This window comes from Guillardia theta, assembly GCF_000315625.1.
Source record: "Guillardia theta CCMP2712 unplaced genomic scaffold GUITHscaffold_113, whole genome shotgun sequence".
Taxonomy (NCBI): domain Eukaryota; class Cryptophyceae; order Pyrenomonadales; family Geminigeraceae; genus Guillardia; species Guillardia theta.
In genome coordinates this window covers 52280-76168 of record NW_005434561.1, presented here as the reverse complement: position 1 = coordinate 76168, position 23889 = coordinate 52280, and the positions used below count along the sequence as shown (strand labels likewise).

Sequence of the window (23889 nt, the reverse complement as noted above, 5' to 3'; positions counted from 1 at the left end):
CAACAAATCATCATTCTCATCATCCTCATCATCATCATCAGTATCATCCTCCTCCTCCTCATCATCATCCTCATCATCATCATCATCAGTATCATCCTCCTCCTCCTCATCATCATCCTCATCATCATCATCATCATCATCATCATCATCATCATCATCATCATCATCATCATCATCATCATCATCATCATCATCATCATCAACAACAACATCATCATCATCATCATCATCATCATCATCATCATCATCATCATCATCATCATCATCATCATCATCATCATCATCATCCTCTTCCTTCTGCTCTTCTTCCCTAGTTCCCCTTTCTTCGCTCAACCGTTAACCGACCGTTGTAAGGCCAATTGTGCCCTCATCTCCACTCAGCCCCACTTGATCGGCTGTCAAGTCAGGTCGCCCGAAATAGAGCTCCTGAGGCAGCCATGGCGGACGAGGAGGAAGGAAGGTAAGCGACGATGAGATGCTGGGGAGAGAAAGTGATGGAGGCGAGCGAGGCAGGAGGAAGAGATCAAGAGAAGTGCTAAGGAGAGCAGCACTCTGTGATTATGTGACTGATATTGGGACCATACAGGCTGCCTGAGGAGACGGGGAGTGCACGGGTGGATTCGTGGAGATCAGTCGCCATGCTGTCATTCGGTCTGCTTGCGACCGCCTTGGTCATCACTGCGATCTCTCCAAGAGGAGAGCTCGACTCTCCCTTGCGAACCAGTATGTCAGCCTCGAAACTGTGGGCTGACGAGAACTCAGGTTCACATGTTTCAATGATGGATATCATCTCTTGGTAGCCTGACCATTGCCTTCTCAGCTCCGTTGGGAACATGGCAGCACGAGCTGAGCAACATGCCGGCCTTCCCAGCAAACCCGCAAGCGTACGCTCGATATGATCCTCGCTATATGGGTAAGACCGCTGAGCTGCTTTCGAGCCATGCAGATAACGATTTTCTCTCAGCTTACCAGCGATTGAATGCTAAGGTACAGCGAGGAACCTGTCTCATAGTCCTTGTCGCTCATGTTGAACCATGAGTTGCAGGCCAATGGTCCCTATACGTCATACCCAACCTTGCAGCAAGGACCCCCTCCCGCCAATGCTTGTGATGAGCAATGCAAAGCGACAGTGAGATACTTGATTGCACCTGAAACCATCAAGATCTCTCACACAAGACATTCAACAGTTTGAAGTCGAGAAAGATGAGATCAAGAAGGTCTATGCTGACGACATCCAGTCAGCACAAGCCCAGTGCTTGGCGATTAGAGTCCTTTTCGAATGTCAGTGCAACAGCTGCGGTCAAGACTTCAGGCCGGGGCAGGTGCAGCAGCAGCACACAACTTCTAGAGTCGAGGGCTGAACAACTCACGGGTTGCGTAGATGCTCCAGCAGGATCTCTGCAAGCCGGACATGACCAGCAAGCTCCATGAGGCTGGTGGCCCTTGCACAGGTAACTTGACAAGTTTAAGTCGGAACGTCTCCGAATCACCGACCGTTGCCACAGGCTTCACAAGCTCCTTCTGTCAGAAGCCCTTCGGCGAAGAGTTCTGCCAGCAGAGAACGTGGATGCCCGATCAGGGCTCGCAAGCCTGGCTGCAGACCCACAAGGTTCGATCCCTCCCTCACTCCCTCCCCTCCCTACCTTCCCTCCCTCCTCTTCCCCTCATATCACCGCAGGTCATGGACCCCGGGAACACAAGCGGCACTGCAGGAGAAAACCTCTTCAGCTCTCAGCTGCCCCAGTACAGTCAGGTGAGTGAAAGACCATCCCTTTCCTGTGCTCACAGCCTGCAGTCCGTCGCCGACAGCCTTGCCAAGTACCTGGCAGCCGGTGCTGCCGAGAAGTCAGCAGAGAGCAGATTCAAGTAGATGCTCGCGATGAGAGATCGGCTGCTGACCCTCTCCTTCCAGCAACCTGGTGGCTGAGGAGGTGGAAGCGCTTCAACCAGTGAGGAAGCAGGGAGGGATTCAGATCTTCAACCTTCCTCTCTTCCAGTCGACGGCGGAGAGCGATAAGGCAGGGAAGTGCCGATGGTGGCACGTGAGTGACGAGGCTGCTGCAGGAGATCGAGGACACGGATCACAAGCTGCAGAAGGAACTGTTCGGCAAGCAGCTCTCACAGTCAGATGCTCATCAGTATGACTGTCGCCAGTGCTTGTCTCACGTGCTCCTGACGTCTTCGCCCCTCAGGTACGGCCAGTCCATCAAGGATCTTCTCAAGCAGTACTCCAAGAAGGGGATCGTCCTCCCCGCGAGCCTGGTATTAGGAGGAGGAAGGGAAGTAGAGTACTGACTGAATTGCAGCAACAAGACCTGCGGGACCTGGAGGTAGCCTCGGCCAAGTACAACGCATGAGGATAGAAAGCGCTTTTTCACTGTTATGTTTACATTTATCTGCTCTCTGACAAGCTCCTGCTCCCCCGTCTTCTCTCACTCCTCTCTCACTCTCACACTCTCACTCCCTCTGAGCTTGTCTCCCACCCGCTCGCCTTCAGTGCGGCTGCTTGGGCAGGTCGAGGTTGGAGGTTATCTTAACGTCCAGGACGGACATGAAGACTAGCCGCAGGCTCAGTGAGATGGTGGCGAGGATGGCGACGAGGGTCAGAAGCATCTCAACCATGACTGAGAGGTTCCCTGCTCTGCTCTTCTCCCTCACTCGCTCTGCCAGCATCTGCAGCTTCTCCCGCAGCCCCTTCAAGGACGGAGTGAGTCCCTTCTTCAGCGGCTGCATGTCGTACGAGTACCAGCAAGTCTGCGGGGAGGGTGAGGGAGGAAAAAGCGTCTTGTCGCCTCACCTGCCATCGGGGGTCGTTGTTGCAGTGCCGGAGCAGGTTGCACACGGCGTTTTCGATCATGTGGCAGCCCAGGGGTCCCATCTGGTCGGTGCTGCATGTGATGGTCTGCACCAGCCCCGCGTGCGAGTCGAAGAGGCGGCCGATGAAGTCGTTCTCCGCCAGCACCGTCACCGTCCGGTTGTGCGCAGCATGCAGCATCTGCCTCCTCTCCTCTCCGTGCCAGTGCAGGTGCTTGGCAAGGGACTTGTACACCCCCGGAGGGTTGAAGGCCACGGCCGGCAGGTTGAGCAGCGCAGCTACTACATGAGCAATTCCCCCGCCGAGGGAGTGGCCGGTGAGAACTACCTGATGGCCCGGAGGCGTTCGAGGGAGAACTCGATGGCGGATGTGACGGACGAGGCGATTGTACTTGTACTGCAAGCAAGGTGAGCAGGGAGATGAATGGTGGAGGAGGTTTGCGGGTTGAGGGGGAAAGAGGAAGGCGAGGAAGGGAAGGGGAGAGAGAGCGGTGGATGAAGAGAAGAGAGAAGGATTGAGGAGGTGAGAAAGGGATAGGAAGGGAGCGGAGGAGGAAGGGAAGGTACCTCTGAGTCTGGAAGTCCGATCGCCTTCAGAAGGCTCTGGAAATCTGGTAAGAAGGAAGAGAGGGAGGGAAGAGAGTCGGCAAGGGGAGTGGAGGCAGATTGAAGGAGAAGAGAAACAAGGGAAGGGACTGCAAATAAGGCAACGGATGCCGAGGAGCAGGTCAGGAAGACAGACAAGCTGGGCACTTGCCTGGTATGTGTCCGTCACCATCGCGGTGGCTTGCGGGGACCAGATGTTGATGGTGGGGAAGACGTTGGAGAGGAGAGTGAAGACTGCGGTAGCGTGACAGAGCTCAAGGAGGAGGAGGCGGTCAGACCTGCTGGCTCGGTCCACATGCGCACGTCCTCGAGCCAGTCACTGAGCCTCCAAAACTCTGTGCCGCGAACGGAGATGACAGTCAAGTTTCTTTCCTCGAAGACAACCTGGCAGCCCCTCCCTGTCATGACCTTCCCCCCTCCCCGCTCCTCTCACCTCCGTCCAGAACTTCTGGGACGGGTCGACTCCTTCATGCTGATCGACGTGCCGAGGAAGCTTCGAGTTCCTGCACGTGTCGAACGCGTCTTCGAGCTTCCTGCGCGGCCATCAGGGGCTGCGGTCACGGTGGAGGAGCATACTTGTCATGAAGACTGGTGCAGCTCTGCTGAGGAAAGAAAGCAGATAGGACGGCGTCGACCTGTAGGGAGCTGCTAAGGAGTAGCTGGGAGCAGGGTAGACAAGCGCAACGGAAGAGGCAGGAGGAGGAGGAAGGGAGGAGGAAAGGAGGGAGAGAACGAAGGAAGGGGAGAACCAACGGACGAGTTTCTGACCTCCTTTGGGCCGAAGTAAGCAGCGAGGGAGAGGAGCCCGTAGTCGATGGCTCTCATACCCCAGAACTCGTTGTTGCAGATCGCGTACTCGGGTAGACCCACATAGGATGCGTGGGGGCCGGGAGACAGTCGCTTGCTGAGGGTGAGGGTACCTGTCAGCCAGGTGAGCGACTGCAGGGCTCGACCGCCGGTGACCGAAGTCGTGAAAGATCTTGGTGGAGTTGTCGGAAACTTTGTCGAGAGCTATGAAAGCGTTTGCGGGGAACCAGCCCTGCAGGGTGTCAGCTGTTGTTTCCCTCTCCTCCTCGTCCTCCTTTTCCTCTGACCTGGTCGACCTGGATAGCAGAGAGAATGCCTAGCATGGCCAGGAAGCACCAGAAGCCCAACGCTATGAGCAGAAAGACGTGCGCGATCTGTCCTCCCAGCTTCCTCTCGTACCCGTTGGCCATGCGCGGTTCCGTGGCAGCGGAGGCACTGTGCTGCTGAGAGTCGAAGAGGAGACGAGACTTGCGGAAGCCCTGGATGAGTTTGGAGGAGGAGGCGGTTCGGTCCACCAGGAAGCCTTCGAGGTGGAGGGTTACAAAGACTACGATGCCCCAAGCTTCGACCCCCAGCAGCTTCGAGCCCAAAGAGGAGAGGACGGGGGTCAAGGAGACGAGGGCGAGGTCATGGTAGGAGAGGACCAGGGAGCAGTAGACGGAGACCCAGATGACGACCAGGAGGATGGGGTACTCGAGGGAGATGAGGATAAGATCGTTCTGAGAGAAGGTGAAGCCCATCCTGGCCGACAGGACCCCCCGGATGAAGTGAAGTACCTCGCACGACACCAGCATGAACTTGAACCTCAGCGTCTGCCGGCACCAGAGCTTCGAGTCCTTGAACATCTCCTTCTGCAGGCCCGCCTCCTTGAGGTCTTTGAGGGGGAGGCGCAGGATCTCCGAGGAGGCGAAGAGGAAGATGCCCGTCCAGGCGATGACGAGGATGTTGTCGATGGTCGTGTGGGAGAGGCCAGGGAAGATCCTTGAAGGCTCGCCGGGATGGAGGGTCCACTCCATCAGGCGAGCGCCGGAGGGGATTCCGACGAAGATGAAGAAGGACTTGAGGACGGCAGCGCCTCTGAGCTTGTTCAAGGTCCTGTACCACCTCGGAAAGATAGCGTGGAACGTCTGTGCCCACTGCAGCAGCCCTATGAAGAGGGTGAACCTCAGAGTACGGGAGAGTCTCGACGAGGGTCTTGCGAGCAACTCAAGGATCCAAGGAGACTCTTTCTCCCGGCAGAAGACATCAGCACATATCTGAAGTGCGGAGAGCAGGACTGACACGATGAAGATCACGAGTAGCGGGATCAGCAGACACTTGTACTGGACCCTCCCTAGCAGGGCCCTCGCACTCCCGTCCTTGCTGGGTTCCTGTTCCTGTCGCTTCTCCTCCCCGAAGACCTCGTGGAAGTAGATCTTGGGGTTCAGCAGAATGCGTGCTCCTGGGAAGTCCCCGTACATCTCCCAGCCCACTTCAAAGAGAGACTTGGCGAGGATCCAGAATATGTCCATCACACAGTAGTAGATGTAGACAAACACAAGGATCCTCCATACCGGCTCAGCACAAGTCGAGCTCGTCAGCTGGTGGTCAAACCAGCAGTTCTCGATGTGATTGACCGTCTTGGTGCATAAGACTGCAACGGCAATGGCCAAGAACCCCCACAGGAGCGCGAGGGTTTGAGCGAAGATGTATAGCGCCGCTCCTGATACCACTGAGCCGCAGTAGGGCAGAAAATCGCACAACAAGTCAGGGATGCGGATGAAGAAGATCTCAAACAGTCCAGCTGTCATCCAGCAAGCGGACGAGATAGGATCGAACTCGCGGAAAAAAGTTCTTACATCGAAGTCTACGTATGACAAAGAGGAGAGGTCAGGGACTGGCGAAGCAAAGTTGTTGGTGAGAAGTTCGTTGACTGAGTTTGAGGATGAGTTGTGCTTCGATATGATAGAATCCCCGCTGTTTGTGCGTTCCATCTGGTCGCCTTCAACAAACATCATGGCGCCGTTCCAGATTCTTAGCAGAGTTATTTGGTTTCGCAATTCCCGAGTGCTTTCCCCCTCATAAAAGCATGTGGTGCTATTTCATCTGCACATATTCAAGGCATCAATAAACAATCTACAATTGATGAGAAGCATCGCATCTACCTCACTCAATTCTCTCTCCCAAGTCACAACCATTACCAGTCTACACGACCTCTAGGCAAAGTCACTGACACTTGACCACACAAAACAACCAAGAAAAGAAAACGAATATCATCTATCCAGGATATTCTTATTCAAATTATCTCACTCCATCCCTCTCTCCTCTCCCCTCCCCTCCCCTCCTCTCCTCTCCTCTCCTCTCCTCTCCTCTCCTCTCTCCTCTCCTCTCCTCTCCTCTCCTCTCCTCTCCTCGCCTCGCCTCGCCTCTCCTCTCCTCTCCTCTCCTCTCCTCTCCTCTCCTCTCCTCTCCTCTCCTCTCCTCTCCCTCCTCTCCATTCTCTCACATTGCGACTATTTGAGGAGACTCATCAAGTCCGCATCATTCCTCTAAATTCGAGTGTAGGAGCAATTTGCTGTCTCAAAGACAGTCATTTCTTTCCTCTGAGGCGAGTTTGCATTGCCTACCTCTAAATTTCAATCAAGTATGGGTCTAGATCGTCTATCAGCTGCACTGAAGTTTATTCTGCATTTGCCTCTCAGGACGTGACGTAGCATCACACAGGATTAAAGGAAAACAAACAGGGTCAAGAGAGTTCAGAGACAACACGAAGAGAGGTTGTGGGAGGTTTGACTATACAAGAGCTTCACATGGGCGAGAAGCTGGTTTGCTTCGGACGTCGCGCACTGTCGCTCATTCGGTTCCAATGCTATACAAGTGCTCAACCTGGTGGCCTGCAGACAAGCAGTCACGGGTGAGGAGGAGAGCAGCAGCAGCAGCAGCAGCAGCAGCAGCAGCAGCAGCAGCAGCAGCAGCAGCAGCAGCAGCAGCAGCAGCAGCAGCAGCAGCAGCAGCAGCAGCAGCAGCAGCAGCAGCAGCAGCAGCACCGGTCATGATCGAGTGAATGGCTTCGGAGATGAGGGCAGCGCAGGAGACCTGCACGACCTTGGTGGTGTAGGAGCGAATGTCTGACACAACCTGCCGATGCTCAGTCTCCCACAAGCTCAGCGGCAACGCTTCTCACAGGAATGCTGTCAGACACGACGACGTAGTCGAGGTTTGATGCTTCGATCTTAAGAAGAGCCTTCCCTGCAACAACCGTTACGACGCCGTGCTGTCCGCGCGTAGCAGGATACCAGAGAAGACGCCATGGCTGGCAAAGGCGCCGACGCTCTGCAGGAGCAAGGGAGCTGGTCATTGCTCGAAACAAGGAGCAGCTCTGACTGACCTTGGCGCCAAGCTCGATCAGAGTCTCTGCTGCTGTACACACACGCGAGCCTGGGGTAGAGGTGAGGGGCAGCTGAAGCCACAAGAAACTGTCGAGGCGTCACCGGTGTCAATGATATCGTCCACGATGATGCAGTGCTTTCCCACGATATCTCCAACTAGGTTGACCACGATCGAGTTCGAGCTCTTCTGCCTTATCGTGATGGCCAGGGAAACATTCTCAATGCCTGAACAAACCTTTCAACTGAGTTGAGATTGCACCTTATGAACCACCTTGATCGATCAACAAGCCCATGAAGAACTTGGCTCTCGGGGTGCCATCAGCGTCGGGCGAAACGATTGTTATCTCTGCATCGCTTCCTAGTCTGTAAGTATGTAAAAGTTTGGTTTGAAACAATATTGGGACATTGCAGGAAAGAGCAAGGTCAAAAATCGACTCACTTGTTGTAGAAGTTTCGCATGAAGAATTCCGCCATGTCTTCAAACATAGACAGATTGTCCACGGGGCAGTGCTGGAATTGCCCTTGGATTTGAGCGGAGTGCAGATCCACTGACAATGACAACAAGTCAAGATAAGGAGAGCCGGTCGACCGTTACCCGCGAGAATACGGTCAACTCCACCTGCGCGCAGCCAATCAGCGCTCCACATCAAGACAAGAGACTCTCACACCGGCTTCTAGCAACATAGCAACATCAGAAGCAGCAATCGGCACTCGGGGTTTGGTCTTCTCGTCCTTGCAGCACGTAAGCGTGAAGAAGAAGAGCAGGCTAGTTGCCAGACCTGGCGCGCATAACCGTAGTAAGGAAGGATGGCGGTCACACGAGAGGCAGAAGCTCTGGAGAACAACGTCACTGAATTCCTGTAGAAGTGATACAATACCGTTTCATGCATCGGACAAGGAGAAACAGCTCCATCAAATGATCGTTGATAGTCCTTGGAAAGAGATAAGCACGGAGGGGCACAGGAAAGTCGCTTACCGATCTGAGGTTCTACCCGGACAGATGGACTGCAATACAAACACCTGAGGTGTGTCAATCATGATACACCTGCTTCAAGCCTGTACTACATGTGTGTTGCGAACAGATTCGCCTAATTTGATGCTGGTCGCAAAGCAACTGATCAGCACGAAGTGAAGCCGATTTAAGGTACTCCACCTGCATTCTCCATCGTTGAATCGATTGCATTCTGCTTCAGATATCGAGATGCTAAAAATTATGTTAGGGCTAATGTCTCTAAGGACTCTAACTGAACCCAAGTTGAGATGCAATCTTGTTAGCTAAAGCATAGTTGGAATTTCCTGAAGGGACGAAAGTTACGAGTTGTAATACAAACCTCTGCGCATCAACCTGCAACTATCTGGAACAGCTCGATACCGACGGGGGACCTGCACACCCTCGTCTGCCTTGAGATCATCTGAGAGGCAAGGAGAACCTTTCGAAGCTCAGGTTGTGCGCGTCAAGGAGCTTCGGGTCTCCTTCGAACTCAGCCTCTCTCTCATGATCCACCACTTGTAGCACCTGGGGGAGCACTCACACTCTTGGCAGTTCAACATCAAATCATTCTCACATTCTCATTGGAGCTCTTCCATAAGTGCCCGCGGGTAAGACCCTTGGTCATCTTCAGGGACGTATCTAAACCACTGTTAAGAGTTTGAAGCAGCAGCAGCAGCAGGGAGCATGGTGAATCGAACATCGTTCAAATCGTATTTCAAATCACGTTGATGTTTCACTATCTTCCTCAGCGTCATGCCGAGAATGTAGAGCTCTCGCTCCATTCATGACCCGACTCACTTTCAGTGTACTAACTTTGATCAACGAGCAGAGCTCGAACCGTTTCAGCCCCTTGCAGGAATGAACACTGACTGATCATACATGCGTCCTACATCACTAGTAAAACTTTTGGTCGTGGTTTTCTCTCCTCCTCATCTGTCCTCTCCAGGTCAAAACCTAGGAAGGCACCGGTGCTCGATTCACAACATGACTTTGTCGTGTTCGATCAAGACCGAAGTGATTAAGGGAGTAGCATCAACAACTCTTCAAGTGCATGCATACATACTCTCTCTCTCTCGTCCTCTTCCTCTCATCTTATACACGTCGCTCTTTATGTGCGCATTCATTGCTGCTGCCCACCCTTGTCGTCCTCGTGCATACTCCCTGGCAGACTCCCTGGGCGATTAGCTCCTAGAGCATCCTTACCACCATCCCCCCTTCAGCTTTTACCTTATTGTCTCATTTAAGAATCCCCTTACCTATACCCCCATCTCTTTCTGCTAGCCCGGGGTCAAGCCCAAGAGGTCTCATTTTAGCAGCGAGGGCCCTTCATCCCCGCTCATCCCCTGCATCCCTCATCCCCACGTAACGGCAAATAACGGCGTACGGCCGGTTAAGTTCCCGGTCACAGTTGCACGGCGCCAGTTTGTGTGCCAAAATGTATGGCTCTTCGCGGCATGTCGCGATGGGGCTGGCAGGTACGTGTCCTTGCGAGGCCAGCATGCACGTCAGTGGAATCCACTTCGTTTCTTCATGCTCCTGTCTGTGCTGTTAACTTCCTTCTCGTCATACCTGATGTAGACCGGGTTGTATGTGTCGCTCACGATGATGGTTCTCAGGCATTGCTGCTGCCAGCTGTGTGATATTTTTGGTGTCCATGGTGGTTCTCGTTGTCCACCACAAGTCGGCTCACGGGTATGGACATGCGATCTAAGATATGAAGGTGTGCTCATCTCTGAACATCAGGTCGCAACTGTTGGAGGTCTACCCGCCATATGCCACCAAGCAGGTAAATGCTTCTTTGTCAGAATCCTCTGGCGATGACCTCGCATGCTAGATGTTGAACTCTGCTCCATGGAACATCGAGCAGAGAACCTCGTCTCGCCGAATGCAAGAGATGGACAAATTCTGGAAGCAAGCGGTTGATTGCCAAACCATTCATGTAAAAGATTGATTTGTTTGACATCGAACAGGACGAGAGAATCGCTCGAGGGGAGCCGACCCCTGTCTATGTATGTTTATCTTCCCAGAAACTTACGCATTTATAACCATCAACAGGCCAGAAATATGCGTGTTCAGTCTTTAGCCCACGGTAACTGGGATGTAGACCAGACGTCATCCAGGCAAGGGCACAAGGGAATTTTCGTTCTTGATTGTGTTATGGTGCAGATTGAAAAGAGCAGAAGAGCATAAATACAATCAGCAGGCGTATCAGAGATATCAGAATGGAGAGAGCTCTGTGGTAGGTTTTGACGCGCTGACATACGACGTGAGAACTGACCTTGTTAGCCCTGGGACCCGGCCAGCTGGCATGCACTTTACGCCAATAGGATTCGCAGGAAGTCGCTCAAGGAGGTCTGCCGCAAAGAAATGAATGAGTAATTCGATGATTGATCATGGTTTGATGCAGCTCTCAACCCCAAGCACTCAGTCGCTCGCTGCTGGTAATTGGGACATTGACCTCACTTCGCCCAGGTGGTTTTTTGGCAACAACATTTTGAAATTTAGTGATGTTGTGTGAGGAACAGACTGCGATCTGCTGAAGAGAAGAAGTTCGAGAAGCAAAGCGTTGAAAGATATCTTGCAGGAGAAACTAGTGTGGTGACGGCTGCGTTGCTTTGAGCACTGGGAATTAAGCTTATCGCAGATGTGGGATCCTTCTACATGGCATAATCCTTTGTAGAGTCTTATGAAGGACTCAAGTCGTAATAGACTTTTGTCAAGTCGTAGCTCGTGGTTTTTCTTTGAAGTGAATCAATAACATCACCCGTTACAATATGTTGATGTTCGGGGTAGGATGAATAACATCCATCTGCTTGGTTGAAGCATGATCCTAGTTGAAGTCTGCCCCAAAGTAAGTTACTCATTTCAATATCGGCGTAATGAAGCAGGATGAATTAAGATTTATGATATCATCGAACGATTCTTAAGTCTTAGCTCCGCTGGTACAATAAACTTATATATTCACAAAGTAACCTTATATGTTCACAAAGTCAAACACTCATGAAAATTCTTTTAATGATGCCATACCAACCTACCGAAAAAACGATGATAAGCCATTGGTTTTTGAGTTTATTTTTTGTAAAATAGAATAACATCTTACGGTCTTATAACAACTTGTTGTGTTTAAAGAATATCATATTATCTAACTCTTGATTTGAGCAGGAATGCTACTCGCTAAAAGATGTTCAAATGGTTGACATACTTTGTTTTGTAACTCGTTTTCCTGAGGCAGAGATTGAGTTCGCAAAGCTGTGACCATATCATCTTTGTCTGATACAACGCAAGGGGTGGCACCGGAACCAAAATAGCTGAGGAAAACAGTCTTGTCGGCTGACTTAATCATGATCACAACAATGAATCAAAGATATGTGCTGGGATCCTCCACGCTGGGCAAGATTAACGGCAGGAGCAGGCAGGAGCAGGATGCAGAGAAATGCCGGTTTGTCATGTTTTTACATGCTCGACGTTCTTTGTAAGTTGAAAAGACTTCTTTTCAAAGAGTTCTCAGAGTGCGTCCCCGTCAAATCGTTGACATATCACATCGTATCATCGCAGTCTGACCTTATCTGCCTGGCACGTGCCACGGGGTGACGGACGGTAGTACGGTAGAGTCAACGGACTGACGCTGACGGTCACCGGGCCGCGCCCGGCCGGGCCGGCGGCCCGGGCTGTCAGCGCCGCCACGCGGGCCCGGCGGCCTGGGTCGGGTCCCTCACTTCCATTGTTCCCTCACAATTCAACGCGGACGCGTTTAGCAAGCCGGATCACGGTCTACTTTACTCAAAGTTAAGTTAAAATCAGTACGAGGACAATCAGGAGAGTCGAGGAGGCTTGACTTAACTTTGAGTAAAGGCTTGACCCTGACACTGTCGCACAGGCCAAACGGATCACGGTCAGTTCACTGGCCACTGGCAACTTCAAGTAGCCTAGGCCGTGCCCGGCAGTGGGCCGCCTCGGCGAGTCGAGCTGAGCCGCGGCGCGCGCCGGGCGCCGCGGCCGAGCCCGGCCTTGCCGCAGTGCCCGGCACTGTGACGAATCACGGCGGGCAATCCGGCGTGGCGTGGCCAACTTACCACAGCGGTGAACTTCGGAACTTCGGAAAGTGAAACTTCGAAGTTTATAAGGCTTGGCTACTATCAGGTCCTCTGAGCACAGTTGGGTTTGAGAGTCTTTCTTTCATGGATACTTTTACTTCCTACAAAGACGAATTCAATCTATGTAAGCAAGGAAAAAACAGGAATTTGAAAAAAAACATAAGGAAGCAAGGAAAGTATGGCACTGTTTTCTTTATTGCAATTTTATACTAGCGGGCTAGCTCGTTTCTACGGAATGAGATTTTGTTTATAATAGAAATAGATGTAGTGACAGAGCACATGCCTCTTGAAATCCATGTTCTCAGGAAGAACATGGCAAATAAATTGAAAAATTTCCGCAAAATCGCCTATGCATTTCTGTTCCTTGCGCAACCATGCCAACAGCTCTTTGAGAATGTACAATCTCATTGGTATGGGCATGATCGGTGTCATCACTCTGAAAATATCCCCGTGATAATCCAATATCTTCATGAAATAATCATTACTCGCTAGAACCCAACATTTATTGAACACCGTCCTATCAAAGAAATGGTCCCAGAAAACGTCCTCCTCGAAAAATATTCGGAAAAAGCAGCACTCCTCGAATTCATTGCCTTCCTCCTCATAGTAGTACTTGCCCGGATCGTACATGGCCTGCACATTAACGTCTGCAGTGCAGTCTATCACCTTGAAAGCCTCCTCCAGACATTTCCTGTGCTCCAAGTCCCTTTGCCGCCAGACTTCTCGAAATTCAGATTCTCCATCGTCTAGCTCACTCATCTCATCCATATCAGTCGTGTCCATCCTCTGATCTACTATCTGAGCCACTCCCTGACCGCCCTTGCCTCTCCTCCTGCTCCCACTTCAGCCGTGTCCTGTACAGGTGATAAAGGGACGGTTTGGTCGGATTTCTGCTGGTTTGAGGGATGACGGTGTTTTAACTAAAATTTCGAGATACCCGATCAGTGTCACTAGAACTGAGATTTTTAACTTAACTTTGAGTAAAGAACTGGGAACGCCGGTACCGTTTTTAACTTCACTTTGAGTAAATAGAGTGTACCGTACGGGTGACTCGGCGGCCGGGCCCGGCCCGTGCCGACATTGTATCTGGTGCAGTATCCGGTGCAGTATCCGGTGCAGTATCCGGTGCAGTATCCGGTGCAGTATCCGGGGCAGTGAGAGCGTGCCGTCGTGCGATGCGGCACAGAGATGTGATGGCGGGAAGAGAAATAGGAGGAGAGGAGGAAGGTGAGAGGAGATGAAGAAGGAGAGAGGATATGAGGATGGAGGGAGGAAGGAAGAAGGAGGAAGGTGAGGAGGGAGGAGTGATGAGATGAGGAGGAGGAACGAGAGGAGCAAGGAGCAAGGAGAGGAGGGAGAAGTGGGGAGAGGAAGGAGGGAGGAGAGGAGGGAGGACAGAAGAAAGAAGTGGGAAGAGGACGATGAGGATATTCAAACCAGGATCACGTGATGTGCACAGCGCGAAACAGAAGGAGAGGAGAAGGAGAATGAATAGAAAAGGTTCACACTTGCAACTAGTTAGGCTGGAGTCAAATATCATACGATTTTCTTGTGTCTGTAAGCGAAGTTCACAGATAGTTGCGTACTACACCTCTTCAAGTGTAAAGATGTGAAGATTGAACATATGCATATGACGGAATGGTCTCTTTGAAGAATGTTATGTGATGAGGCCCACTTGTTCCTTGTGTGACTGATACTTCATTGAAGGGATCTCTTCATGCACATGTGGAGCTGTACGTCTAGCCTTGTGTAGCACTGCCCGTTGAGGTGAATACTCATCCCATAGTACTTGCGTGTTCCAAGTTGAGGTGAGTCGATTCACCCCTGCCCCTCGAAGTCGTAGCAGCCCACCAGGCCATGGCCTTGACGTCGTTCGCGCAGAGAAGATGGACTCCGAAGGCTCTATGAGCGACTCCCCTGTGCGACGGTGAGCATGATGTTCCTTTTCGTTCTCTCAGTGACGGTTGAGAAGGAGCTTGTCGAGGAGCCGAAGCCCTGTGTTGAGACGACGACAACGATCGGGCGGGAGCGGGTACGAATGTTTGACTTCCTAGCCTGTCGTGTGACTGTGTGTTCCAGCTCCAACAGTCCAGAGCCTGCCATGAAGAGACGGCGAGGGCCAACAACGGAGAACATGTATTCCTCCACCTTATGCTATCGCCTCTTGACCCCTGATCCTCTTGCAAGGTCTCCCAAGGAAACCGCAAAGTCGAAGAGCCCCAGGCAAGGAGGAGAAGTGAGGGGAAGCTTGTTCTTACGAGTTGACTTGTTCACGGACAGTCGAGGAAGAGCTGTGGAGAGAAGATCTGTGAGCGACTGATGCGTCCATACATCACACTTTCCTATCTCTAACTCCATCCTAGGTCTCGGAGCAGGCTGCAAGCCCCCCGAGGTATGATTTGCTTTCCTCCTCCTTCGCTTCAGCTTTCCTTCTCCTCGTGCTCTTCCTTGGTCCTTCGGCTCCCTCCTCAGTTCTGCTGCAGGCGCCCTAAGATCAGTGCCAGAGCGGACGCAGGCGACACGAGAGGGAGTGATAGTGACAGAGGTGTGAGGAAGAGGGAGCTACGAAAGAAGACAAAAGAGCGAATTCGCAAAGTTTTGGGGGAGGACAGTAGCAGCGGCAGCGGCGGCGGTCGTGGAAGAAGCCGAAGTGTGGGAAGCGAAAGCAGTGCAAGCAGCGTGAGGAAGAGGAGTTTGAGTGTGAGCAGTAAGGAGGATGGGGAAGATTCAAGCACGTCGAGTATCCGGCTGAGGATAAGAGAACATGACAGCAGCGAATCTAGTGCAGGAGAAAACAATGAAGGAAGTGGAGATGGGGAAGAGCGCAGAACAAGGAAGATGCGGGGGTATGGCAATGTTGCTTCTTTAGGCCAGGTGTGATAGTTTGGACCCAGGAGGAAGGGAGCAAGGCGGAGCCTTCGAGACTCGAACAGAAGGTCCCATTGCTCTGAGCAACATGCTTGCTTGAGATCTCTGAGCCTTGTGGCAGTGACCGTGTACGGGGAAGGTCGGAGGATGACGAGGAGGTAGACGTGACACTGCAATCTGCTGTCGATGAGATGCTGACGACAAGGTCAGGTCACAGAGAAACGGCAGCTTGATAGCACGCGAACGAGGGAAAGGCCGGAGGGTAGGGAGGGCATGGATGCTAGAATGGACCGTTTTGGGAGGATGCGCAAGTCGGAAGATGACGAGGGGGAAAATGCGAGAGATGGAGGGAGAGGATGGAGAGAAGACTACCGACTTCGACGAGGGGAGGAAGAGAGGAGGCAAGAGCGGAGGTTCGAGGAGGAGCTGCGCAGACCTGAGAGGAGAGAAGAAGATGACTCTGAAAGGAAACCTCAAAGAGAAATAACAGAGGAAGATGAAGACCTAGACAGAATGCGCCAAGATCTGAGGCGAGCGAGGGACTCGATGGTCCAGACGGAAGGGGTGAGGTCGACATCTTCGGTGGAGAGAAGAGAGGAAGTTAAATCTGAAAGGCGTATGAGAGATGAGGAGACACGATCTGCTGCTGCCGAGAGCATGAAGGTGGAGGCTGAACGAGATGGGATCAAAGAGGAGACGATCCCCAACAAGGTTCAAATGGATAAGGAGGAAGTTTCGAAGCAACAAGAGGATGAAGGACAGCAGCAGATTGAAGATGATGATGCTAATTCTACAGCATCCAACCCGCTGTACCCTCCTCGCTCGTCAGAAACCATGTGCGATGTTGGCTAGATCCTCGTCCTGCACTTCCCTTGAACGATCGTTTCCTCTCTTCCAATCCTCTACATTTTGCGCTCAACGAGTTACTAGGAGGAGTGCCGACCTCTCCTTGTCTCTCCACTAAATTCACCTGCTATCCTTCCCTTCGCCTCTCAATTTAATTCCCCGCCCACCCCCCGCCCCCGCCCCTCTCTTGTTTCGTCTCTCACTTTTCAGTGTCAGGGAGGTTGCGGGAGACAACGATCAAGAAGGCTTGAGCGACGCTGACCGATCCTCTACGATTGCAGCCAAGGCATTTCTCGTTTTCTTCTTTACTCCTGCTGCCTCCCCTTTCTCGGAATTCCTCTTCACTTGATGCTTCTCCTTCCTGTTTCCCTCCTTGGTGCCATCGTTAGCCGTCATTCTTCTGAGTAATCAACTCACTGGGGCTTACAGTTGGCAGCGGCAGTCTCCGCTGCTGTGAAGCAGCATGCTGGTACTTGTGTCCCACCCTGACGACGGTCAGCGTGACTTGAACCCGATAGATGAGAAGACGTCAGACGACCCCGAGGGGCGAGGGAGAAAAGGTTGGAACCTCTCCGACAGCTCCAGCTGAAACCTCTGCAGAAAAGTTGGATCCTCAGGAAGTCGAGCTTCGCAAGAAGTTGCGAGGCATCATGGCAAGGGACTTTCTCTTTCTGCCCCTCCTCTGACGCTCCCTCAGCTCCCTCTCGTACACAGTGGCCTTTGCAAGCCTGAGGATGTGACCAACGAGGAGGTGAGGGCCAGAGGCGCAGCTGGAGTGGAGCTGGATGCTGAGGTGGAAACAGGTGCTCAAGATGCTGTGCCAGCTGGGGGAAGAGAGTGCGGCCGACAGGATGAAGGCCTTCAGTGACTACACTATGGCGAAGAGAGTAGCCGGAGAAACGGAGGTGATAGATGGGAGATGGAGACAAGCGACGAGGGGAGGGAGTGGAGAGAAGGGGGGAGGAGGAGGGAGGAGGAGGGAGGAGGAAGGGAAGAGACGGGAGCAGGGTAGAGAGGAGGGAGAGGAAGAAACATCTGACAAGGAGCAGGTGTGGAAGGCGGGACACAATCCCCTGCTCGCGTTTCTTTCATCGGATGAGAAGGCGGTGAGTGAGATTCTTCTGGCGGACTCCAAGAAGAAAGTTTCAATCTCCTTCGGATCCAAGAAAGAGGTCTCTTCCTCCTCCTCCTCCTCCTCCTCCTCCTCTCTTCCTGCTCCTCGTCTCTCCTCCTCCTCGTCTCTCCTCCTCCCTCTCCTCGGCCGCCGTGTACCCTTTCAACTTCTCGTTGCTGTCTCCATCTTTGCCCCTGTTCTGTTCTTGATCCCTCGCTTTTCCTTGATCTTTACCTGTCCTCTTCACACTGGTTCTTGCATTACTGTTCAGGTTTCTCTCGGTCATTTCAAGAAGAAGACTTCGGAAGAGAAGAAGGCCAAACGACTCGAGGAGGAGGTTTCATCAATTGGTGTGTTCCTGTCAGCTGACTCCCAGCAGGCTGCAGCGAAGAAGAAGGCGGAGGAAGAAGCAGCAGAGGTGAGGACACTTGGACCTTGTGTCTCGAGAGTGATATGAAGTCAAAGGAGGAGAAACTCAAACAAGAGGAGGTGAAGGAGGAGCCAAAGAAGGTCGTCAAGAGTGCGGGCGAGAAGAAAGCTCCCAAGAAGCATCAAACTCCACCCCCCCAGCCTCCTCCTCAGCCTCCTCCTCAGCCCCAGCAGCTCCAGCCGTCTCCTTTGCACCCTCAGCCCGCAGCAGATGCTGGAACAGGTGAAAGAGGCAGGCAGGAAGGGAGGGACGGAGGGGGGGGGGGGGGAGGGACGGAGGGACAGAGGGACAGAGGGACAGAGGGAGGAAGAAACAGAAACAGAAGCAGAAGCAGAAGCAGAAGCAGAGACAGAGAGAGTTTGATCTCGAACTGACTCTTCTCAAGCCTACAGCTTTCCTGCTCAAGCGTCGAGCTGGACTAACCCCCTCACACACGCGCAGGTTCTGCCGCCTCCTCTGTCGAACCTTGTTGAGTCTGGTCTGATCTTCTGCCTTCAGGTCGCTGCCCCCTTGGCTCAAGGCCTGTCAGTATCGCCTCATGTCGCTTCTTGTCGCCCTCCTGTGCCGCCTCTTATCCTCTCCCTCAGGCCCCCCCGGCGTCTCTCTCTCCCGGCCTCCCATACGGAGGTATCTTGATGTCCTCAAGCCACGAGCTCTTGCCCTCGCCTTTTGGCCTCATCCCCACTCCTACCCTCCAGCTCTTGACCTTCACCGCTCTCTGATCAGCTTCACATCAGGTTCTGCCCAACAGATGGGAGGCAGCATGGGAGGTCAGGTACAGAGCCAGTACCTGCCGCAACATCCTCCTCCTCCCCAGCAGCAGCAGCAGCACGTCACCGGAGGGTTCCCTCGACCCCAGCAGGGAATGATGCAAGCTCCTCATCAGTATGGAAGCCCGGGGCCAATACCACCCCAGGTGATGCCTCAAATGATGGGGCAGATGCAGCAGCAGCCGCAGCAGCAGCCGCAGCATCAGCAGCATCCAATGCCCCACCAGCAGCACTTGCACAACAACCTCCAGCACCAGCAGCAGCAGCAGCAGCAGCAGCAGCGGTTCCCGCAGCGGTTTCCACAGCAGCAGCAGCAGCAACAGCCACAGTTCCCATCTCAGCAGCAGCAGTTCCCGCAGCAGATCCCACAACAACAACGGCAGCAGCAGCAACAGCAGTTCCCACCTCAGCAGTTCCCACCTCAGCAGCAGCAGCAGCAGCAGTTCCCACCTCAGCAGTTCCCACCTCAGCAGCAGCAGTTCCCACCTCAGCAGCAGCAGTTCCCACCTCAGCAGCAGCAGTTCCCACCTCAGCAGCAGCAACACCAGCAGCACCTGCACCACAATCCTCACCAGCAGCAGCAGCAGCAGCAGCAGTTCCCGCAGCAGTTCCGGCAGCAGCAGCAGCAGCATTTTCCCCCTTCCATTCCACAACGTCCTTCCACGGCCCTCCGAGCCCCCCTGAATCTCTCTCAGCCTTCGCTGTCTCACTCGCCGGATCGCTTCCTTCATAGCTCGGGTGGTGGACGACATGCGAGGATGTACCATGAGGAGTACGAGGAGGAGGAGGAGGAGCTGCCGCCGCCCAAGCCGCGAAAGCCAAGCCCGCCAAGGCGAGACAGGAGGCTGGAGGAGAGCGAGGAGAAGGAATGGAAGACCGCGAAGATGGAGGGACAGAGAAGTTCGCGGCCGCTCGAGAAGAATTTCGATTACAACGAACGAAGGAACATGCCGATGCAAGGAGGAGGAGGAGGAGGAGGAGGAGGAAGGCAAATGGGAAACATGCAGAATGGAATGGGTCCGGGGATGATGAGACCAGGAGGCTTCGATATGAATCTCATGGGCGGAGGTGAGAGCCGGGGAGGTCAGGAAGAGCTCTAGAGCTGACGAGGTACCGTAGGTGGGATGTTTGGTGGAGGCATGCCGGGCGATGGAGGGAGGATGGAAGCGTTTCAGCCCGGGATGCAGTCCATGGGGATGGGAGGTAAGCGAGGCGAGCTTGCAATAGGGGAAGTCAATTGATGACAGCGGCAGGAAATATGAATCCGATGGGTGCCAGAGGCTTCCGAGGGATGAACCTGCCTGCACAAACGGTATCTCTCCTCCTCCTCCTTCAGAATCCCCCGCCCTCCCCCCCCCCCTCCCCCTCAAACACGTACCTCCTCCTTCTCCTCCTACCAGTGCTGCTCTATGGTATTCTCTTGTTTCCTCCTCCTTTTCTTCAGCTCCCTTCCTCTCGTCCCTGCCGTCCTGACCAGATCTTGTGGTGCACTTAGCAGATGCAAGGAATGTTCTCTCCTTCCATGGGCGCTCCGAACGCCAACGGGTCCTGGAACCTCCTCTTGTATTCTTGCGCTGAGTGATGTGCAGGATGCGGTTCAACGGAGGGCGAGGCCAATTCGGATGAAAAGGAGGAGGAGGGGGAGAAGGAGAAGGAGAAGGAAGATGGGGAGGAATTCTAGAGGTGGGAGAGGAAGATTAATGGGGATTCGAGAAGATTTGATGAATCAAGAGATTAGTAGCGATATCGCTTCCTCCATGTAGCCCATCTCCTGCACCTGCTCGCACTCATCAAACTCCTTCCTCCTTCCTCCTCCTCCCTCCTCCTCCTCCTCCTCATCCTCATCCTCATCCTCCTCCTCCTTTCTCCTCCTCCTCCTCCTCCTCCTCCTCCTCCTCCTCCTCCTCCTTCATGGATCAACCTGCTGAAGGTAGACGGTTGCGATGAATGCTGTAACCATGTCATGCCCTTCCCCCACCTCCCCGCTGCCCGCCCGTCACCTCCCACGGCGATAGCGCAGAGGGTGAGGTATCCAAGGACTACAGCTCCTCCTTTGACAGTGAAATGAGAATCACCGAGGAGGAGGAGGAGGAGGATAGGAGGGAAAGGAGGACGAGGACGAGGACGAGGAGGACGAGGACGGGGACGAGGACGAGGAGGACGAGGAGGACGAGGACGAGGACGAGGACGAGGAGGACGAGGAGGACGAGGAGGACGAGGACGAGGACGAGGACGAGGAGGACGAGGAGGACGAGGACGAGGACGAGGACGAGGAGGACGAGGTGGACGAGGAGGACGAGGAGGACGAGGAGGACGAGGAGGAGGAAGGAGGAGGATAGGAGGGAAATGAGGAGGAAGAGGAGGAGGAGGAGGAGGAAGAGGAAATCACCAGCTAGTAAACCTTCCTGCTCCTCCAAGTCAGGTATGTCAAGGACTCCCATGCCTGAACAGATCGCATGTCATCCACAGAGGTGACTGCACTATCGCCTCTCCTCCCTCACTACTCCTGTCACTCCGCCTTCGTTTCCTCATATGATACCTGGCACGCTCTGGAAGTCGAACTTGGAGAGGAGAAGATCGTTCCAGTCATCCAGGCTCACGTTCTGCCATCCTCCTCAGCCTCGCTCGCACAGCTGCTTCCTCTTCACCTTGGGCCTCCTCGCATCAAGAAACTGCAGGAGGTCGTAGCAGAGGACGCGGTTCTGCAGCTCGCCGCGCACGAGGCTGTCGAGGAGCTCAAAGTCCTCGCTGTGCCGCACGAGTTTCATCCGACGAGCTTGTGCCTCTGCTCCCTCCGCCTGTGACGTCAGCTCTGCTCCCTCCAGCTGGAACGTCAGCTGGGCGTTGGCTCGGATGACAGCTTGAGGGATGATGAGCTCCCTCTCGAGCACCAGCTTGCGGAAGAAGAGCCCAACTGACGTCCAAGAGAAGCGACTCTTCTCTCTCAGCTTGTGCAGCAGGTCTCTCCTCTGCACCTTGATCCAGGGAAGCTTTCCAACCTCCTCCAGCCATGCCGCTCTTGCTGGGGTCCAGCTCATGTTGTACCGCAGGAGGACGACGTTGGCCTCGACCTGCTGGCAGGAGGTGACAAGGACCGAGAGTTGACAAGCGTCCTCCTCGAGCTGTTGCCGCCATAGACGAGCCGTCTCGAGGTACTCCCGCTTGCCCACCAGCCTGACGCTCCTGTCCTCGTAGATAACATCTTCTCCTACCTGCGATGGCTCAGCAGATCGCCAGTCCCATGTCCTTCACCTCAAGGTCGAAGCTGGAAGCGCTTTGAGGCGTTACTCCCAGGTACGGCCAGCCCCCTCCTTGCTCCAGCACACGAGACAAGCACTCAGCTAGTGAGCGAGATGATGGCGGGATCGAGGAAGAGGAGGACGAGGACGAGGACGAGGACTGAGATAGCCTCAGGGGGGTGATCGAAGGATGGCAAGAACGAGGGCGAGAGGAGGGGGCATTCAGAAAGCATAATGCATTCCTCCCACAACCACGCTCAGTGGAGAACTTCAGACCTCCTCCTCCTCCTCCTCCTCCTCCTCCTCCTCCTCCTCCTCCTCCTCCTCCTCCTCCTCCTCCTCCTCCTCCTCCTCCTCCTCCTCCTCCTGCCCCAGCTCCTCCACTCGCCACAACACAAGCATGGAGGAGGAGCAGAAGCAGCATGGGGGCAGCAAATTCGTGCTACCCCACCCAGTGAAATACTCAAAAGGCAGCAGACGGCAAGAAGACGACCGAGTCGTACATGACAGAAGAAGATTGAAGGAGAACTCAAGGGACAGAAGAGCAGGACAAGGACGAGGACGAGGACGAGGAGGACGAGGACGAGGACGAGGACAAGGAGGACAAGGAGGACGAGGAGGACGAGGAGGACGAGGAGGACGAGGAGGACGAGGAGGACGAGGACGAGGACGAGGAGGACGAGGAGGACGAAGAGGACGAGGAGGACGAGGAGATCGAGAGAGTAGACGAGCGAGCGCAAGTGGAAAGCAGAGAAAGTTGGGAGAGGGGCAGGAGCAAAGGAAGGCACGAGAAGGGAGGAGAGCAGATAGCAATAAGACCCATCGGGATGTGATGTTGTTGAGCATGATGCGTGTGAGCGGTCGAAGAAGAGACGTGACGCAAGTCAACGCTTCTTTCCTGAGCAGATGGATCATATGCTCATTCTTGATTCAAGGAAGCTCCTTCTCAACAACATCACATTCCGATGTGTCTTGTTACTATCTGCTCTCCTCCCTTCTGCTTCACCTGAGCCTCAGGTGAGCTTCAGCTAGCGTTCCATGTCCCTGCATCCACTGTCATCTACCACACCCGTGAACGAGGCACGAAGATCTTCCTCTGCTCATCGTAGATGTAGCACAAGCACGAAGTCTTCGTGGACTCCGGGACGGCGTCCTCAGGACTCCAGGACAGCGTCCTCAGTTGCCAGGTTCAAGGAGGTACTACGGTAGGAGAGATGTCTTTGAAACGCGGCATACACCTTCCCATTGTGCTCCAGAGTGGCCCTGACGTTGCATGAATCTCCCTGACGGCTGTAGACTGACAGTGAGTGACGGTGAGCATTCCCAGCCTCAGCGAGCCCAGCGAATGGAGAGGTAGGGGTTGTGCATGCCACAATCAAAACGGGAGTCCGATGGCACTTTGCCAGTTGAGCTTCTCAGTAGAAATCGACGTTACACTTTCTGGCATGGGCACTTGCTGCTGGACGGTTCCGAAGTCACACCGGCACCTGGCCGGTCGGTCCACGCCGGGACCGTCCGATCCGACAGTCCATCATCGGATCGGACTCACAGCCGCGGCTACCCGAGGGCCACTGCCAGTCACTGTGAGCAGCGGCAAGATGACGAGCCTGTTCTCTTAGAGGAACTTCGGACTCAGGCCGTTCCGAAGTCACAAGTTCCCGAGAGTCGGTGGCCGGGCCGGCGGCGTCCGTGCGAGTCCGTGACTGTGACGGTGGCCGGGCCCAGACTCGGATCCCGGCGGGCCCGATCGGCCCGGGGCCACTGCCCGGCAGTAGGGTTCATATCACTGAGTGAGTCTAGTCACATAAGTACCGGTACTTCACTCCTCTGGAACCTCGCATGTCCCCACCCCCTCTATCCCGCCCACCCTGTCGTATCCTCCTAGGCATATCCTCCCTGGTATAGCATTGCTAGAACCTGATAAATTACTACCCACTCCAAG

General features: G+C 54.0%; 8 protein-coding genes across 8 annotated transcripts; 3 read left to right on the top strand and 5 right to left on the bottom strand.

Annotated features, from left to right (window-relative positions):
• Positions 1 to 725: 725 nt before the first annotated feature.
• On the top strand, positions 726 to 2357 carry GUITHDRAFT_117586 (hypothetical protein; the record flags this gene model as incomplete). Its single annotated transcript, XM_005823153.1, has 13 exons — positions 726 to 762; positions 821 to 913; positions 965 to 987; positions 1046 to 1129; positions 1188 to 1322; positions 1382 to 1451; positions 1506 to 1609; positions 1679 to 1753; positions 1796 to 1866; positions 1913 to 2042; positions 2095 to 2138; positions 2193 to 2262; positions 2307 to 2357. The coding sequence occupies 13 exons, from the start codon at positions 726 to 728 to the stop codon at positions 2355 to 2357; spliced, it is 987 nt and encodes a 328-aa protein (XP_005823210.1).
• A 136-nt stretch (positions 2358 to 2493) lies between these two features.
• Positions 2494 to 6224, bottom strand: GUITHDRAFT_145913 (hypothetical protein; the record flags this gene model as incomplete). The annotated part of the gene is made up of 10 exons (XM_005823152.1): positions 2494 to 2754; positions 2798 to 3211; positions 3382 to 3417; positions 3590 to 3654; positions 3699 to 3804; positions 3854 to 3953; positions 3997 to 4079; positions 4189 to 4340; positions 4384 to 4459; positions 4515 to 6224. 10 exons carry the CDS (start codon positions 6222 to 6224, stop codon positions 2494 to 2496), a joined length of 3003 nt encoding a protein of 1000 aa, XP_005823209.1.
• A 647-nt stretch (positions 6225 to 6871) lies between these two features.
• GUITHDRAFT_165803 (hypothetical protein) lies at positions 6872 to 9286 on the bottom strand (the record flags this gene model as incomplete). The annotated part of the gene is made up of 19 exons (XM_005823151.1): positions 6872 to 7100; positions 7254 to 7344; positions 7391 to 7455; positions 7503 to 7539; positions 7595 to 7644; positions 7698 to 7820; positions 7867 to 7958; positions 8035 to 8143; positions 8191 to 8214; positions 8264 to 8327; positions 8375 to 8429; positions 8474 to 8527; positions 8572 to 8615; positions 8661 to 8694; positions 8749 to 8799; positions 8846 to 8891; positions 8941 to 8978; positions 9026 to 9111; positions 9161 to 9286. The coding sequence occupies 19 exons, from the start codon at positions 9284 to 9286 to the stop codon at positions 7060 to 7062; spliced, it is 1230 nt and encodes a 409-aa protein (XP_005823208.1). The 3' UTR covers positions 6872 to 7059.
• A 731-nt stretch (positions 9287 to 10017) lies between these two features.
• On the top strand, positions 10018 to 11358 carry GUITHDRAFT_155294 (hypothetical protein). Its single transcript, XM_005823150.1, has 11 exons — positions 10018 to 10061; positions 10203 to 10278; positions 10330 to 10372; positions 10421 to 10504; positions 10557 to 10595; positions 10642 to 10706; positions 10753 to 10825; positions 10873 to 10938; positions 10994 to 11058; positions 11112 to 11184; positions 11231 to 11358. Exons 1-11 carry the CDS (start codon positions 10049 to 10051, stop codon positions 11264 to 11266), a joined length of 633 nt encoding a protein of 210 aa, XP_005823207.1. The 5' UTR covers positions 10018 to 10048; the 3' UTR covers positions 11267 to 11358.
• A 1500-nt stretch (positions 11359 to 12858) lies between these two features.
• GUITHDRAFT_155293 (hypothetical protein) lies at positions 12859 to 13560 on the bottom strand. The gene has a single exon (XM_005823149.1). It carries the CDS (start codon positions 13461 to 13463, stop codon positions 12909 to 12911), a length of 555 nt encoding a protein of 184 aa, XP_005823206.1. The 5' UTR covers positions 13464 to 13560; the 3' UTR covers positions 12859 to 12908.
• Positions 13561 to 18825: 5265 nt separating this feature from the next.
• Positions 18826 to 19612, bottom strand: GUITHDRAFT_155292 (hypothetical protein; the record flags this gene model as incomplete). The annotated part of the gene is made up of 1 exon (XM_005823148.1): positions 18826 to 19612. A coding segment is annotated over exon 1 (478 nt), but the record flags the coding sequence as incomplete, so codon positions are not given.
• Positions 19613 to 20410: 798 nt separating this feature from the next.
• GUITHDRAFT_90037 (hypothetical protein) lies at positions 20411 to 21806 on the bottom strand. Its single transcript, XM_005823147.1, has 6 exons — positions 21357 to 21806; positions 21248 to 21311; positions 21098 to 21151; positions 20709 to 20759; positions 20630 to 20658; positions 20411 to 20485 (listed from the first exon to the last, which is right to left on the bottom strand). Exons 1-6 carry the CDS (start codon positions 21744 to 21746, stop codon positions 20435 to 20437), a joined length of 639 nt encoding a protein of 212 aa, XP_005823204.1. The 5' UTR covers positions 21747 to 21806; the 3' UTR covers positions 20411 to 20434.
• A 541-nt stretch (positions 21807 to 22347) lies between these two features.
• On the top strand, positions 22348 to 22780 carry GUITHDRAFT_117579 (hypothetical protein; the record flags this gene model as incomplete). The annotated part of the gene is made up of 2 exons (XM_005823146.1): positions 22348 to 22386; positions 22496 to 22780. 2 exons carry the CDS (start codon positions 22348 to 22350, stop codon positions 22778 to 22780), a joined length of 324 nt encoding a protein of 107 aa, XP_005823203.1.
• Between the last annotated feature and the right edge of the window lie 1109 nt (positions 22781 to 23889).

Excerpts from the sequence above, each read along its gene's own strand:
- GUITHDRAFT_155294 (XM_005823150.1), top strand. Across the intron at positions 10,279-10,329 it reads CACCACAAGTCGGCTCACGG|GTCGCAACTGTTGGAGGTCT; the intron begins GTATGGACATGC and ends TCTGAACATCAG. Across the intron at positions 10,939-10,993 it reads GCAGGAAGTCGCTCAAGGAG|CTCTCAACCCCAAGCACTCA; the intron begins GTCTGCCGCAAA and ends GGTTTGATGCAG.
- GUITHDRAFT_155293 (XM_005823149.1), bottom strand. The coding sequence starts at position 13,463 with ATGGACACGACTGATATGGATGAGATGAGTGAGCTAGACGATGGAGAA.
- GUITHDRAFT_90037 (XM_005823147.1), bottom strand. The coding sequence starts at position 21,746 with ATGAGCTGGACCCCAGCAAGAGCGGCATGGCTGGAGGAGGTTGGAAAG. Across the intron at positions 21,312-21,356 it reads TTGATGCGAGGAGGCCCAAG|AACGTGAGCCTGGATGACTG; the intron begins GTGAAGAGGAAG and ends GGAGGATGGCAG. Across the intron at positions 20,486-20,629 it reads CAACCGTCTACCTTCAGCAG|GTGCAGGAGATGGGCTACAT; the intron begins GTTGATCCATGA and ends GAGTGCGAGCAG.